The 13,546-nt window shown below is 51.0% G+C and overlaps 1 protein-coding gene across 1 annotated transcript in view; it reads left to right on the forward strand.

The window, feature by feature from the left end:
• The first annotated feature begins 394 nt into the window (after positions 1 to 394).
• Positions 395 to 13,546, forward strand: part of MVB12B (multivesicular body subunit 12B) — a 98,153-nt gene continuing 85,001 nt past the window's right edge. The window contains exon 1 of the mRNA XM_034793437.1: positions 395 to 540. Within this exon, the coding sequence (XP_034649328.1) occupies positions 475 to 540 (66 nt within the window). The 5' untranslated portion in view covers positions 395 to 474. The remainder of the gene's footprint in view (positions 541 to 13,546) is intronic.

A 13,546-nucleotide genomic window follows, 5' to 3' on the forward strand; every position in this document is an offset into this window, starting at 1 on the left:
GGGGCCGGGCGCAGTGCGGGCTCCGGGAGGCGGGGGGCGGGGCCGGCGGGGTTGGGCGGCCCCGGGGTCCCTGGCGGGGCCGGGCGCAGTGCGGGCTCCGGGAGGCAGGGGGCCCTGGCGGGGGGCGAGGGGCGAGGCCGGCGGGCTGGGCGGCCCCGGGGTCCCTGGCGAGGCCGGGCGCAGTGCGGGCTCCGGGAGGCAGGGGGGGCTCTGTGCAGCGCGGCGGCGCCGGAGCCTGTGTCAGCCGCGCCGGCTCCTGCCGCCCAGAGCCCGTGGCCGCGCCGCCGGCCGCAGCTCCTCGGTCGGGTCGGGTCGGGTCCGGGCAGGGGCCGGAGGGCCGCGCTCCCCCGGGTAAGGCACCGCCGCTGCGCTCCGGCCCGGCCGCCGCCTCCTCCTCCCCGCTTCGCTCCGCGCCGCGCCGCGCCGCTGGGCCCCGCAGGCCGCTGCTCCCGCCGGGCCGGGCCGGGCCGGGCGATGAGAAGCTGCTTCTGCCTGAGACGGGGCAGACGGGACCAGCCGCCGCCAGCCGCTCGGGCAACAGTTAAGTGTCCCCGGCCCGGGCCCCGCGTCCCGCCCCGCCCCGCTTCTCCGCCTGCTTCGCCCGGCCGGGGGGCGCTGCCGCCGCGGGGTCCCGGGGCACAGGGAGGGTGCGGGCGGGTTGGGGCGTCTGCTCGGGCAGGGTCAGCCGGTGCCAGCCCATCGCCATGGCACGGGGCTGCTTTGTCTGGGCCCCCCGCCCCCGAAGGCAGGTTCCCTGGGGCCGCCCCCGGCCTTCCCCAGTGGGGCCGTCTCTGTGCCAGGACCCCCGTGTCCTCGCCCAGGCTGGGCACTGCTGAGCTAAGGGGGGTCTGAGGTCCTGGGGGGGGCTGGTAGCAGCCTGGCTTTGTCCTCTCCCTTCAACCAAAACACACCCCCTCCATCCAAAGCTGTAACACCCAGTCATCTGCTCTGGAAAACAATGGAGTGAAGAACTGCAACCCAGAGTGTAACCCAGAAGCCTTACAGGGTTAATTAGCAACAAATACTTTCCAAGGCGCCTTCCAGCTTTTGTGTTCACCTCAGTCTTTGTGTCCACTCAGCCACAGCCACAAATGACATGGACATGGGGCGGGGGGAGGTTGCCTACCTTGACTGTGCCTTTCTGCCTGCACCCCAAAGAGCGACAATGATTTCCCAGGTTTCAATGGTAGCCGTGTTAGTCTGTATCAGCAAAAACAATGAGGAGTTCTTGTGGCACCTTAGAGACTAACACATTTATTTAGGCATAAGCTTTCGTGGGCTAGAACCCACCTCATCAGATGCATGAAGTGAAAAATACAGGAACAGGTATAAATACATGAAAGGATGGGGGTTGCTTTACCAAGCGTGAGGTCAGTCTTACGAGATAAATCAATTAATAGCAGGATACCAAGGGAGGAAAAATAAAGGTGATGGCTAGTGGCGTTCTGTTACTTTCCATCACGGCAAATCTGGTGGCTGAACTTTCTGACTTTGTCCTCACCCACAACTATTTCAGATTTGGGGACTATTTATACCTTCAAGTCAGCAGGATTGCTATGGGTACCTGCATGGCCCCTCAGTATGCCAACATTTTTATGGCTGACTTAGAAAAACGCTTCCTCAGCTCTCGTCCCCTTATGCCCCTACTCCACTTGTGCTACATTGATGACCTCTTCATCATCTGGACCCATGGCAAGGAGGCCCTTGAGGAATTCCACCAAGATTTCAACAATTTCCACCCCACCATCAACCTCAGCCTGGACCAGTCCACGCAAGAGATCCACTTCCTAGCTCCTACAGTGCTAATAAGCGGTGGTCACATAAACACCACCCTGTACCAGAAGCCTACTGACCGCTATGCTTACCTACATGCCTCCAGCTTTCATCCAGACCACATCACACGATCCATTGTCTACAGCCAAGCCCTAAGATACAACCGCATTTGCTCCAATCCCTCAGACAGAGACAAACACCTACAAGATCTCTATCAAGCGTTCTTAAAACTGCAGTACCCACCTGCTGAAGTGAAGAAACAGATTGACAGAGCCAGAAGGGTACTGAGAAGTCACCTATTACAAGACATGCCCAACAAAGAAAATAACAGAACACCACTAGCCGTCACCTACAGCTCCCAACTAAAACCTCTCCAGCGTATCATCATGGATCTACAACCTATCCTGAAGGACGATCCCTCACTCTCACAGATCTTGGGAGACAGGCCAGTCCTCGGCTACAGACAGCTCTCCAACCTGAAGCAAATACTCACCAGCAACTACACACCACACGACAAAAACACCAACCCCGGAACCAAACGCTGCTACAAACCCCGGTGCCAACTCTGTCCACATATCTATTCAAGGGACACCATCATAGGACCTAACTACATCAGCCACACCATTCAGGGCTCGTTCACCTGCACATCTACCAATGTGATATATGCCATCATGTGCCAGCAATGCCCCTCTGCCATGTACATTGGCCAAACCGGACAGTCTGTACGCAAAAGAATAAATGGACACAAATCTGACATCAGAAATCATAACATTCAAAAACCAGTAGGAGAACACTTCAGTCTCTCTGGTCACTCAATAACAGACCTAAAAGTGGCAATTCTTCAACAAAAAAACTTCAAAAAACAGACTCCAATGTGCAGCTGCAGGACTGGAATTAATTTGCAAACTGGATACCATCAGATTAAGCCTGAATAAAGACGGAGTGGTTGGATCATTACAAAACCTAAACTTAATTTCCCCAATACTAATTTCTCCCTACTGTTACTCACACCTTCTTGTCAACTGTCTGTAATGGGCCACTCTCTTACCACTTCAAAAGTTATTTTTCCTCCCTTGGTATCCTGCTGTTAATTGATATATCTTGTTAGACTGACCTCACGCTTGGTAAAGCAACCCCATCCTTTCATGTATTTATACCTGCTCCTGTATTTTTCATTTCATGCATCTGATGAAGTGGGTTCTAGCCGACAAAAGCTTATGCCTAAATAAATGTGTTAGTCTCTAAGGTGCCACAAGGACTCCTCATTGTTCTTAATGATTTCCCAGTTTGCCCCTGTCCTGGCCACGATTTTTCCGGCTGAGGATTGGGAAGAAGCCCATCTACCCCTCTCATTGCTCACCTGCAACCTGCTGGTGACCGAAGTCAGGAAGTTGCAGTCCATGAAGTTTGTGGTACAATCCTGGATTCTGCAAACGCTTATGCACATGCTTAATTAGATACGTGAGTTGTCCCATGGTCTTATTCTGGCCTTCTGAGGGACCACGTGCATCGAGGGAGACCAAACAGTGAGTTCACTGGGCTCGCCAAAGTCACGGTGAATTTCTCAGTTTGGACTGGGTGCTCTGTGGTGCTGGCAACAGGATTCACTGTCACTGGGTGTTTGTGAGCATTGTGTTCTGGAGGAGACCTTCGCAGTGCAGCACCCAACCACATGTGTAGATAAACTAAGTTATTTGATCTACTGGGTCAGTTGCAATAGTCGCTCCAGTAATCTGCAAGATGATATAGAGTCCTAGCGACCTTGGCCTGCTGATTAGTCTATTGGAAGTTACTGGACTTTTTGGTGAGAGAGCCGCATGTGAGGTGCAAGCTGTGCTGAGAAGTGTGAAGTGTTTTGCTGCAGGTGCTTAAACGTTTGTATTTCTTGATTTCTGATTCCCCCCTTCTCCCCCCCATTCTCAGGGGTCTCTCCCCAGCCGAGGTGATAATGTGCATTTCCTCCTCCTGGAGCACGGCTGGGCAATGGCATTGGTGACCTGCCGCTTTATTTATTCACCTCCAACTTACATCACTGGGACTTGTGTATTTCTGCTGTGGTGTTTGGGAAGGTTTACTCAGATCCACTCAACCTTATCATGTGTTAGGCTCTGTCTAGACTAGCGTTAAAGATGTGGTGTTAGGTCAGGCCAGCGAACATGATCTAATTTACACTTTCTAAAAGGCCAGGTGTATCCTTCAGTTAAACCTGCAAAGCTCTGTCGATCAGGGTGTGATTTCTTTTTATTAACACAGCTATGCTTATATAAGCCTTAGCATGGATGGAGTTATGCCAGTATAACTGTGTATAACTGTTCTCACACCTGTATAGCTAATGCCAATTCCCTGAACCAGTATAAGCACAGTTACACCAGTGTGACCATGTCCACCATGGGGCCGCTTTGCCTGTTTAGCTGTACGGGCTTAACAATACCTGTAAAACCCTCTGAATGTAGACAAGGCTTAACACTCTTGTCAAGACAAGGCAAATTGTACGTCAGCAGGTGCCAAAGTAGTCAAGGTAAAGCTTAGATTCCCCACTAGGTTTCAACTCAACCAAGTTAGCATGTGCTAAAGCAGTGGTTCTTAACCAGGGGTGTGTGTGCGCCTGGTACACAGAGGTCTTCCAGGCAATATATCAACTCATCTAGATATTTGCCTAGTCTTACAACAGGCTACATAAAAAGCACTAGCGAAGTCAGTACAAGCTAAAATTTCATACAATGACTTGTTCATACTGCTCTATATACTGTACACTGACATGCAAGTACAATATTCAGATTGATTTATAATTATATGGTAAAAATGTGTAACAGTGTGCAGTGACACTTTTGTATTTTAATGTCTGATTTTGTAAGCAGGTAGTTTTTAAGTGAGGTGAAACTTGGGGGGTATGCAAGACAAACCAGAGCCCTGAAAGGGGTACAGTCGTCTGGAGAGGTTGAAAGCCACTGTGCTAAAGTTTGGCCTTCTCTTGACTGGAATGTTGGTGTGTGTTAGATTGAGTGAGCTATCATCATCTAACGATGCATCTTTAAATCCTAGCCAAGACTGGGCCTTACCCATCTACTTTCCTCTGGGTACAATAGGATATTTAAAACTTAATCCGATGTAGTTCATGGGGTCATGGCACTGACCATAACGCGTCAGTTCTCGTCTCATTATGCACAGCTGTCTCCAACACCAATCTAAGGCTTTAACTCTGTTCCCGTGACACGAAGGCGCTTGTCTAACACACCCTGGAACCGAAATGACTCAGATGGAACTAGCTCGGATGGAATTCAAACCTTAGGTTACTTCAGTGCAAGTCATCCCTGTGTGGACACTTTATTTGGATTGAGTGTCCTATTTCAATTTCCTTTGTCAATTTTTTTTTTTTAAATGATTTAAGAGAAATTGAAATAGGACACTGATCATGGCCAGCTCCAGGGATTTGGCCGCCCCAAGCAGCCACACACACACACACACACACACAAAATAAAAAAAAAAAGCCGTGATCTGCGGTGGCAATTCGGCGGAAGGTCCTTCGCTCCTAGCGGGAGTGAGGGACCGTCCACCGAATTGCCGCCGAATAGCTGGATCTGCCGCCCCCTGTCTGGAGTGGCCGCCCCAGTGCCTGGAGCCGGCCCTGGCACTGATAATCCAGAACAAGTGTCCACAAATGGACTTGCCCTGACATAACTACAGGTTTAAGTTACGGCTACAGGTCTGTCGCATCTTACGCACATTTAACATGCGCAATTTCAGCTTTATGCGGTCGGCAAAAAAACAAAACAAAAAAACAAAAAGAGAAAAACAACAATTTTAATACTGTACCTGTAGTGCGGGTGATTCCGCCCGCCATTACAGTCATGTAATTTTGACTATACGCGATTTTCGCTTTACACGCTGACTGCGGAACATAACCCCAGGGTAAGACGCGACAGACCTGTAATTTAGTTATTTCAGTTCCTGTTTCGGCTTAGACCAGCCCAAGTTCCCATCTGTGCTGCAGGCTGTAACTGTGGTGAGCAGGTGGCAGCTGTACTGAAAGTGGGGCCCTTCCTTAGCTCAAGTGTAGAGAGGACCTAATGCAAAACGATAGCTTGCTTCATGGATGACGTTTGAAACCGAAGATGTGACTATCTGTGACCATCAAAGCTTCCGTGGCGTTGGAACCCAGTATCCTGGCCAAAATCTAACTGTCTGCCTAAAATTCTCCCCTGTCGTAAAACTGGCGGTGAGCTATTAAGCAGCTGCTACATCACACTCCAGATGTGGCTGCGTTTTGGTGGTGAGTGAAGGGATCATGTATGTGTATCAGTTTGTAGTGCTTGCAATCCACTTTGTGCTGAGAGTTGCTGTGTAAATGTAAGAGTGCTATCACTAGCTACAGCTTTTTAGAATGAACTTGCAAACAATCTTCCAATGGTATTTGAATTAAGACTGCAGTAATGTCTCTCTCCATAGACTTTGTAGCTTTATTTCTCCTTTGGTACCGGAAGTTAGTAAGAGGTTTTAATTTTTCAGTTTAATCTTTGCTGAATGTCATTCTGCCTTTGTGGTAACAAGTTAGTATCAAAAGTGCGGCACATGTGGTTGAAAGAGGAAATGATAAGAAAATTTTTCTCCCTGCCATTCAGCGTTAGAGCTGTGCTGGTTTCTCGTGACGTGTTGTGTATCTACCAAGTAGATTATCATATCTGCTCCACTCTCACACAATTTGTTCTTTAAGTTATTTGTTTTTGAATTTGTAAAACTTAGTTTAAAAAATGGAACACTAAGGTAAACTAGAAAACAAACAAAAAATCCCTATTAGAGTATGCAAGAATGTTTGTCCCGTGCTCTTGTGTTCCTGTGGTCAAGGCATATTAATGAAATACTTGAAAAGGACAATAAAGCTATTATAAATACACATGTAGAGTAAACCAATACAAATGAAGATGACATACTATGAAAATAAGGTGGGAGAGAAAGGTAGGGAAGGAGAAAGGGGAAGAGTGTGTTTATAAAGATATAAACACAAAGGATTAAGATACCAGTCAGAAGGGGAGCTCGGTATATCTGTTGATCTGTGACCTAAGGGAAGTTAGCAAAGGCTGTGAAATGAAGTCTTATGGGAGAAGCTAGGATAAAAAGAACAAGACTCAGCTTTGACCTAGTTGGACAATGTAACTTGTTTCAATAATGAGCACTGTTAGCAACCCCCTCAAGGATCCTGGGGTTTTCCAGAAACTCAGAAGACTCTTTTGAAGGGATTTAAGCTACCAGAGCATGTTACCGGAGAGCACTCTGCTTCTTCCAATTGAGGAACATTTTTGTGGGCAGATAAAGGCTCTCTCTCAGTTAAAGTCCACAGGTCCCATGAATAGAATCAGTGTCTCCCCAATTGTGTGCTCCTCAGCCCAAGTGATCAGCAATGTTCTCTCCAGAGCTAAAAACCCCTAAATTGTGTGTGTGTGTGTGTGTGTGTGTGTGTGTGTGTGTGTGTGTGTTTGTAAAAAGGGATCAAAAGATCCTCTGACTGGGGATCCTATTTCAGTTTGGGTGACCTTTGCCACTAAATGCTTGTTTGCTATTCATCCTTTTGAAATATTCTGTCCTGATAAGCCTTCTGCTATTGGCCCTCTGCCTCCCTCTCTTCACTGTTGTGTTGACCACTCTTAAGGCTGAAGATATCTCTAGAATGGGATATACCAGTGGGCCGCTGTGTCCATTTTCTTTTAAAAGGCCAGCAGTCTATTGTCTCAGAGCCCAGTGCAGCAGGAAGTCCGGCCCAGTTGATTAATGTCTTGTCCGCAGGTAAAATCTCAGACATCTTGACCCTTCGGGTTTGTGGTATGGAAGTCCCCATGTTGATCTCCGCTGCATGGCCCCTATAGAGCACTGCCAGGCGAGCTATGTGCAGTAGGATGGAGTTGAAATGCTGGTTAGATTCCTCGAGCAGTGACAAGGGGTAGCGTGGGGGGAACAATCAGGTTTTCAGAGGTTATTGCGAGTCTCTCCTAAAGGATCAGGTTCTTCCTCTTCCACCCTCCTGCAGCTTTGAGGAGCTCTCAGAACGTGGTGTACTGTTTGGGTCACTGCGGTCATGTTCTCGCCATCAGCTGCCCCTTAGGATTACTGGAGAACTCTCCACAAGGAGAGTGGTAGGAGCATGTTTCCAGTGAAGGGATGGTCAGGCTGACTCTGAGTTGAACCCTCTGGGGAGAGAGCTCCCACTAACCAACCAGCAAGAAGCAGCCAGGCTCCTTATTACAGTGATGGATCAGGACGACAGGGCTTGCATTTCCTAGGTGACTGCAGGCGCTCACCCGTGCTACGGCTGCTCCGCAGTGTGGGAGCCTGACTCCTCTGTGCTGCGATTACCACAAGGAAAATGAAGAGTTGGCTTAATTATAACGATGTGTGACCCTACTCAGGGTGAGCTGCTGATGCAAATAGTGATGTGGAGATCCCAGGGAAGAGCTTGTCTACTTCTCCCCAACCATCTACGTGGCTCCCTCCATGATCTCCTTTGCATGTGGAATATCCTCTCCTCCTCCAAATCCCTCCTCCAGACCCCTCTCTGCTGTGATGCCGACAAGAGACTGGCCAGCAAATAATAGCCAGCTTGAAGGCCAGTCGGGAATGGTCGTTCTGGGCTTATTTAATAATAAAATCAGCACTACGAACAATGTCTATCTAAAGCGTATTCTCCCAGCCTTGGCCTGTTGCTTGTCGACATAGATTTTGAGCTTTCCAGGCAGGAACCAGTCCGCCTGTGCATGTGGGCAGCCTAGAGTGCGGGTGCCACTGGAGTGCAAGAGATGGTGAGTGAGCTCTTTGGCGGGCAAATTCCCTCTCCCCTAACAAGCAGTCCCCACACAGCAGCGATTTGAATCTGTCCTCCCAGAGCTCGGCATCTTCGGTCTCTCGGCCAACACAGACTGGATGTTCACAGGGCATTTGGACTGAGCTAAAGAGAGAATGCTTCCCCCTAATGTGAAAACGATCTCTGAATTGATTTGATCTGTTCCCAAAGCGACCCTGCTCAGGATGGAGCGGGGGTGGAGGGCCTTTCCATACAGAATTGTACAAACACCGAGGGTATCAAATGGGATTATAAAATGCAGCCTCCCGATCAGCTGGTTTGAGTTCTCAGCTGCAATGTGTCTAGCCAGGACTACAGGTCAGCCTTGCATTGTTTAAAGAGAAGCTCGCTGTAATAACAAGCCGTCTAAGAAATGTTTGCATAATCCTCCATCTTCATTTAATCCCTTCTTTTATTGTTAAGGAAAAAAAACCAAAATCACAGAGTTCAGACACACGATGGTAAAGCAAGCAAACTTCATTCATGTCCCCCAGGGAGGAATGAAGTGTAACCAATCGTGTTTGCCCAGCCAGGGTCTCCTCTGTGACCTGTGTAAAGTTCACAAAAATACTTGTCTGCATTCCCAGTGGACATCCTCCCGCTCCATACCCATTCCAGGCGCATCCCAGGACCATCCCCAAGATGAGAAATCGCCGTAAATAGGCAACCTGCAGCCCAGCAGAGCTGGCTGAATAATCCTAGTGCTGTGACGTGGCGCCGTAGCAACGTGGCCCTCGTAGCAGGGCTGATCAGAGCGCACGTGCTGGGCCCCTGGGCAAGGGAAAGGCTCCTGCTCCGTGTGAGCCGGGGTTTGGCAGCAAAGCTGTAGGAGCGGCGCTAGGCATCATACGTATGTCCATGGCGCAGTGTGTCATAGCCGAACCCTGCCCCAGAGCACTCGCCGTCTGAGGGCGCGGCCCAAGTCCTCGATGGGGTGAGGGCTGCAGAGCTGGAATGCGTCCCAGAGCAGCTGGATCTTCAGGGGGCTTGAGATGGAGGGAATGCTGGGAGTGTAGCACACACTGATTGGCAGCCCATGGTGGGCCTACGGGTGCTGTGAAAGACCACACAAAGGCAGGGGAAGCTCTGAGATCACTGCCTTCCCTGAGGTGATCCCCTCAGCCTCATGTGAAGCCAACACATCCCTCTGGTTGTACAGCACCTTGCACAATGGAGCCCTGTTTGCGGCCAAATGCACGTCTAGTCCCTGTTGGCTCGAGGAGCCAGGGCCCAAGTCTGTGCAGTCCTGCTTCATCCAGCTTGTATTGTTATGCAAAGGTCTAGCCCAGTTTGGGTTTCCCCCCCCCCCCCGATAACTGTTGGAGCCTGTTTGCCAGGTTACCGTGCCATGTCCTCACTGGCGGTGTCGCAGGGGAACTGGGCTAGAAGGGAATGTGTCGTGCTGGCCACGCTATGCTGCTCAGCCGGGAATACGAGTCAAGCTCTGGCCTTCCTTTGAGTGTGTGCGCACGTCTCCCTCGCCCCCAGAGACAGTATCACATGTGTGACTCAGCCTGGCCAGCAGCTTCCAGCTCCTGCCCTCTCAAAGGAGAAAGGCCTGTTTCTTTAGCTCTTAACCTCTGCTGTTACCAGGACAAAAGGGCTTTGTCTGAGCGGTGACAAAGTAAGGATTGATGCGGTTTCCTGCCCACCATGCTGTGAGTCAGACACCCACAAAACAGCTTTGTACTTTTGCTACATGGCACCTCATTGACAAAAGCACCTTTTCCCCCCTAGATTGAGGGCAGATTCGTGTCAGCCTTAATGGAATGAGAAGTGCATTTTTATTGAGCTACGTCCCAGGGTACGTCCAGAAGCTCCTGCTTATGTCTGTGGCTCCCTCCAGGATCTGTGACTTGTTCTAAGGGTTGCAGACAGCCCCCTGGGCTGGCACTTGAGTCAGACAACGGGCTGTTAACTTCTAGGGTGATGGGTCTTGAAGGAAAACCCAACACACGGATGCTCTGGCAAGACTCTGTTCAGTGCAGCATGGTCCGTACCAGTGCGGCTGCAACACTGCCAACGTCCCAGTGGAGACAAGGCCAGAGAAATACTGGTGTTTAGCGTCCCTGGGCATCTTTCCCGCTATGCAAAGTCCCCCCAGGCATCTGGATAGGTTCCCCAGAATGATTTCCCCTGCAGATCCTCTGAGCGGTGCACCGTTCCCCTGTGCTCTGGTGGTAGAGGAGGGACAGGGACCTTTGATGCGGTTGTTACTTTTCTCTTGGGAGACACTTGGATTCTCTGATGGGGCCAGTCAGATAGGCAGCAACCTTGCCATTGAGCCAGCGTGCTCCCAGGCAGAGGGCGCTGGATGGGACTTTCACGAAGCCCATGAAGGCCATTCCTGGGGCTATCAAGGGGGCACCTCCTTGATGCTGGGCATCTTGTCTTCACAGAGCACCCAGCTTGTGCTGTCCCAAGAGTGAGTGAGCTCAAAGTCCTGTTCTCTGCTCCTCAGCTGCCGCAGTGTTTTTTCCTCTGCTGGGGACCTGGCTCCTGTGGCCGGCCAGCAAAGGCAGATGCTTAGAACTGTCCCTTCCCAATGAGGCGTGGAGCCGCAGGCCAGGTTCTCAGCAGAATGACATTGGGAGAGTTGGTGCCTGGCTCCCATGACATCCAATCCCATTTGGGTGAGTTGGGCTTTCATTGGATTCCAAGACCAGCTACACAGTGCAGGGGCCTAATAGCTTTGGCTAGTCAGGTTTGGGCTGTTGGACTGCAGCCATTTGCCTTCATACTGAGCTCTCTGTACCCTCCTTTACCCTGCTCCCACTGCTGAGCCTCGTGCCTGGCAAGCATCCTCCAATACCGAAACCACACAGCAGCGTTACATGGGCCTTTGAGGAAGTGGTCCCTCCTTTACATGCACAGGAAGCTGGAACTTCATTGTTTTCTCTGAAACCGTGATCTCCTCAGGGTCCGGCAGCTGCTGGCAATGTCCATATCAAAATAACTCGACGTGGGGAGACTTGAGGGCTACTAATAAGCAGAAGTGTATTTTTGATCCTGGGTGCAATAAAGCAGCAAGTATTTTCAGCCAGTGGCTGAGAGTGAAGAGTAGGGAGATGTAAAGAGTCCAGACTCACCCCTGCGGCGCCTCCTGCTGGTTACCCCAGGGAATCAGCTCGTCCAGCGTCTGGCACGCCCTCTGCAGGCCGGTGATCTGCCTACCCTCTTCTGGCGCCCGTGTCCCTCCCAGGACCCAGTGCCCCTATTGCTGGGATGCTGTCCCCTGGCAGTACCCCACAGATCTGGGTCTCCCCGCCCTGGGGAACCCCCCCCCACTATCCCCACCTTGCCTCAGCACTAGGCCACTGCCAGTCACCAGCTAGCCCCACTCCCTGGGGCAGACTGCAGTATAGGCCACTCATCACTGGCAAGGGGGGTTTGGACCTGCTGCCTTGGACTAGCCCTGGGCTGCCCTCTGCAACCCCCAGTACCCCTTGGCCTAATACTAGGCCACAGGCTGGAGCTCCCCAGCTCCTCTGCCTTTCCCCAGCCCTGCTCCACTCAGGTACTCTTTGTCTCACTCCCTGCAGCCAGGCCCTTCTCTCTCTGATGGCAGAGAGAGACTGTTGAGCTCCTGGCTCCCAGCCTCTTTATACCGGCCATCTGGGCTCTGATTAGGGTGTGGCCCAGCTGCAGCCACTTCCCCCAATCAGCCAGAGTTTTACCTTGCCCCGCCCGAGCCCTCTGCAGGGCTTTTTCAACCCCGCAGGGCAGGAGTGGGTATCCACCCCACCACAGGAGACTACACAAATTGTTTATGAGGCACACCAGAAAAGTTCAGCTCCACCAGAAACCATGGTTACAAGGAGCCCCGGTAACTCTGGAATTGCATGGGAAGTTTGCTTCCCCTTAGACGCTCACAGCTCACGAGGGGATTATTTTCAATTTAAAAAAAAATTCTGTTAATGATTTTCACTAACTCTCCTAGACTACAGCAGTCTTCCATCCGTGCAGCTGCTTCTCACTAAGCCCTTAGTTCCGTGGGAACCCAAAACTGCAGTGCAGGGCTAACCACGCCCGGGGCCAGATCTCCCTGTAATTCTTGAGGTTAAAGTGCTGCAGGCGGCTTGAGCTACATTTCTGTGTGAGCCAGTTAGACAATGCTGAGGAACTCCGCTAGACATAGAAAGAAAGAGAGCTGTCTGGGCTGGGGGGAAGTGGTGACCCTTCCCTGCCCTGCTCTAAAAGGGGCACTGAGACAGGGGCCGAGTGAAATGAGCCAGCGTAACTCATCAGTGTGGAGGGTTCTGATGACAAACTGTATTCTGCATCTCCTGACTTCTGTGCATTTAAAATCTCAAGCTAAACGTTGTGCCAGTTTGTGGGGAGGCGAGGGGATGCTATGGTGATGTGGCTGAACTCTTTCGTTCTGGGATAGCGCTGGCTGGAGACTGGCAAACGTTTTCAGAAGGGTTCACAGAAATGTTCTGGTTTTTCATTGTGTGACCGGGCAGGCTTTCCCCAGCTCTGTAGCACAGTATTACATGCCAGCTCCCCTCCTCGGGGCCAGCTGGTCTTAGGAGGCGGGATGGGACTGTGGCATAGTTTGCAGCAGAGTGACTCCTGGGTTGGCGTGTTTGAGAGGCTGAGGAGGAGATGCTGCTTCAGGCAAATCACATGCACAAACAGGCAGCTGGTTGTTAGCTGCCTAGAGGAAATGGCTTGGGGCAAATTTTTCAAAAGCTGGCTAATGATTTTTGGACATCCAATGTGAGTTGCCCCAAAGGGTGGGTTGCCCATTTTCAAAGGGTGATTGTTCAGCGCTCGCTGGAAATGAGGCCTCCCCAGATCACCAGTCACTTATGAAAATTGTGGCCTTGCTGGTTGTGGGTGTTTTCAAAAAAAAAGGTATTGTCAGCTCCATTCTGAGCCTTCCAGGAGAGGAGCGCCTGTAGTGATGTCCGATCCCATACGGGGTAGCTGCTTAGGAGG

The sequence above is a fragment of the Trachemys scripta genome, chromosome 17 (genome assembly GCF_013100865.1).
Source record: "Trachemys scripta elegans isolate TJP31775 chromosome 17, CAS_Tse_1.0, whole genome shotgun sequence".
Taxonomy (NCBI): domain Eukaryota; kingdom Metazoa; phylum Chordata; order Testudines; family Emydidae; genus Trachemys; species Trachemys scripta.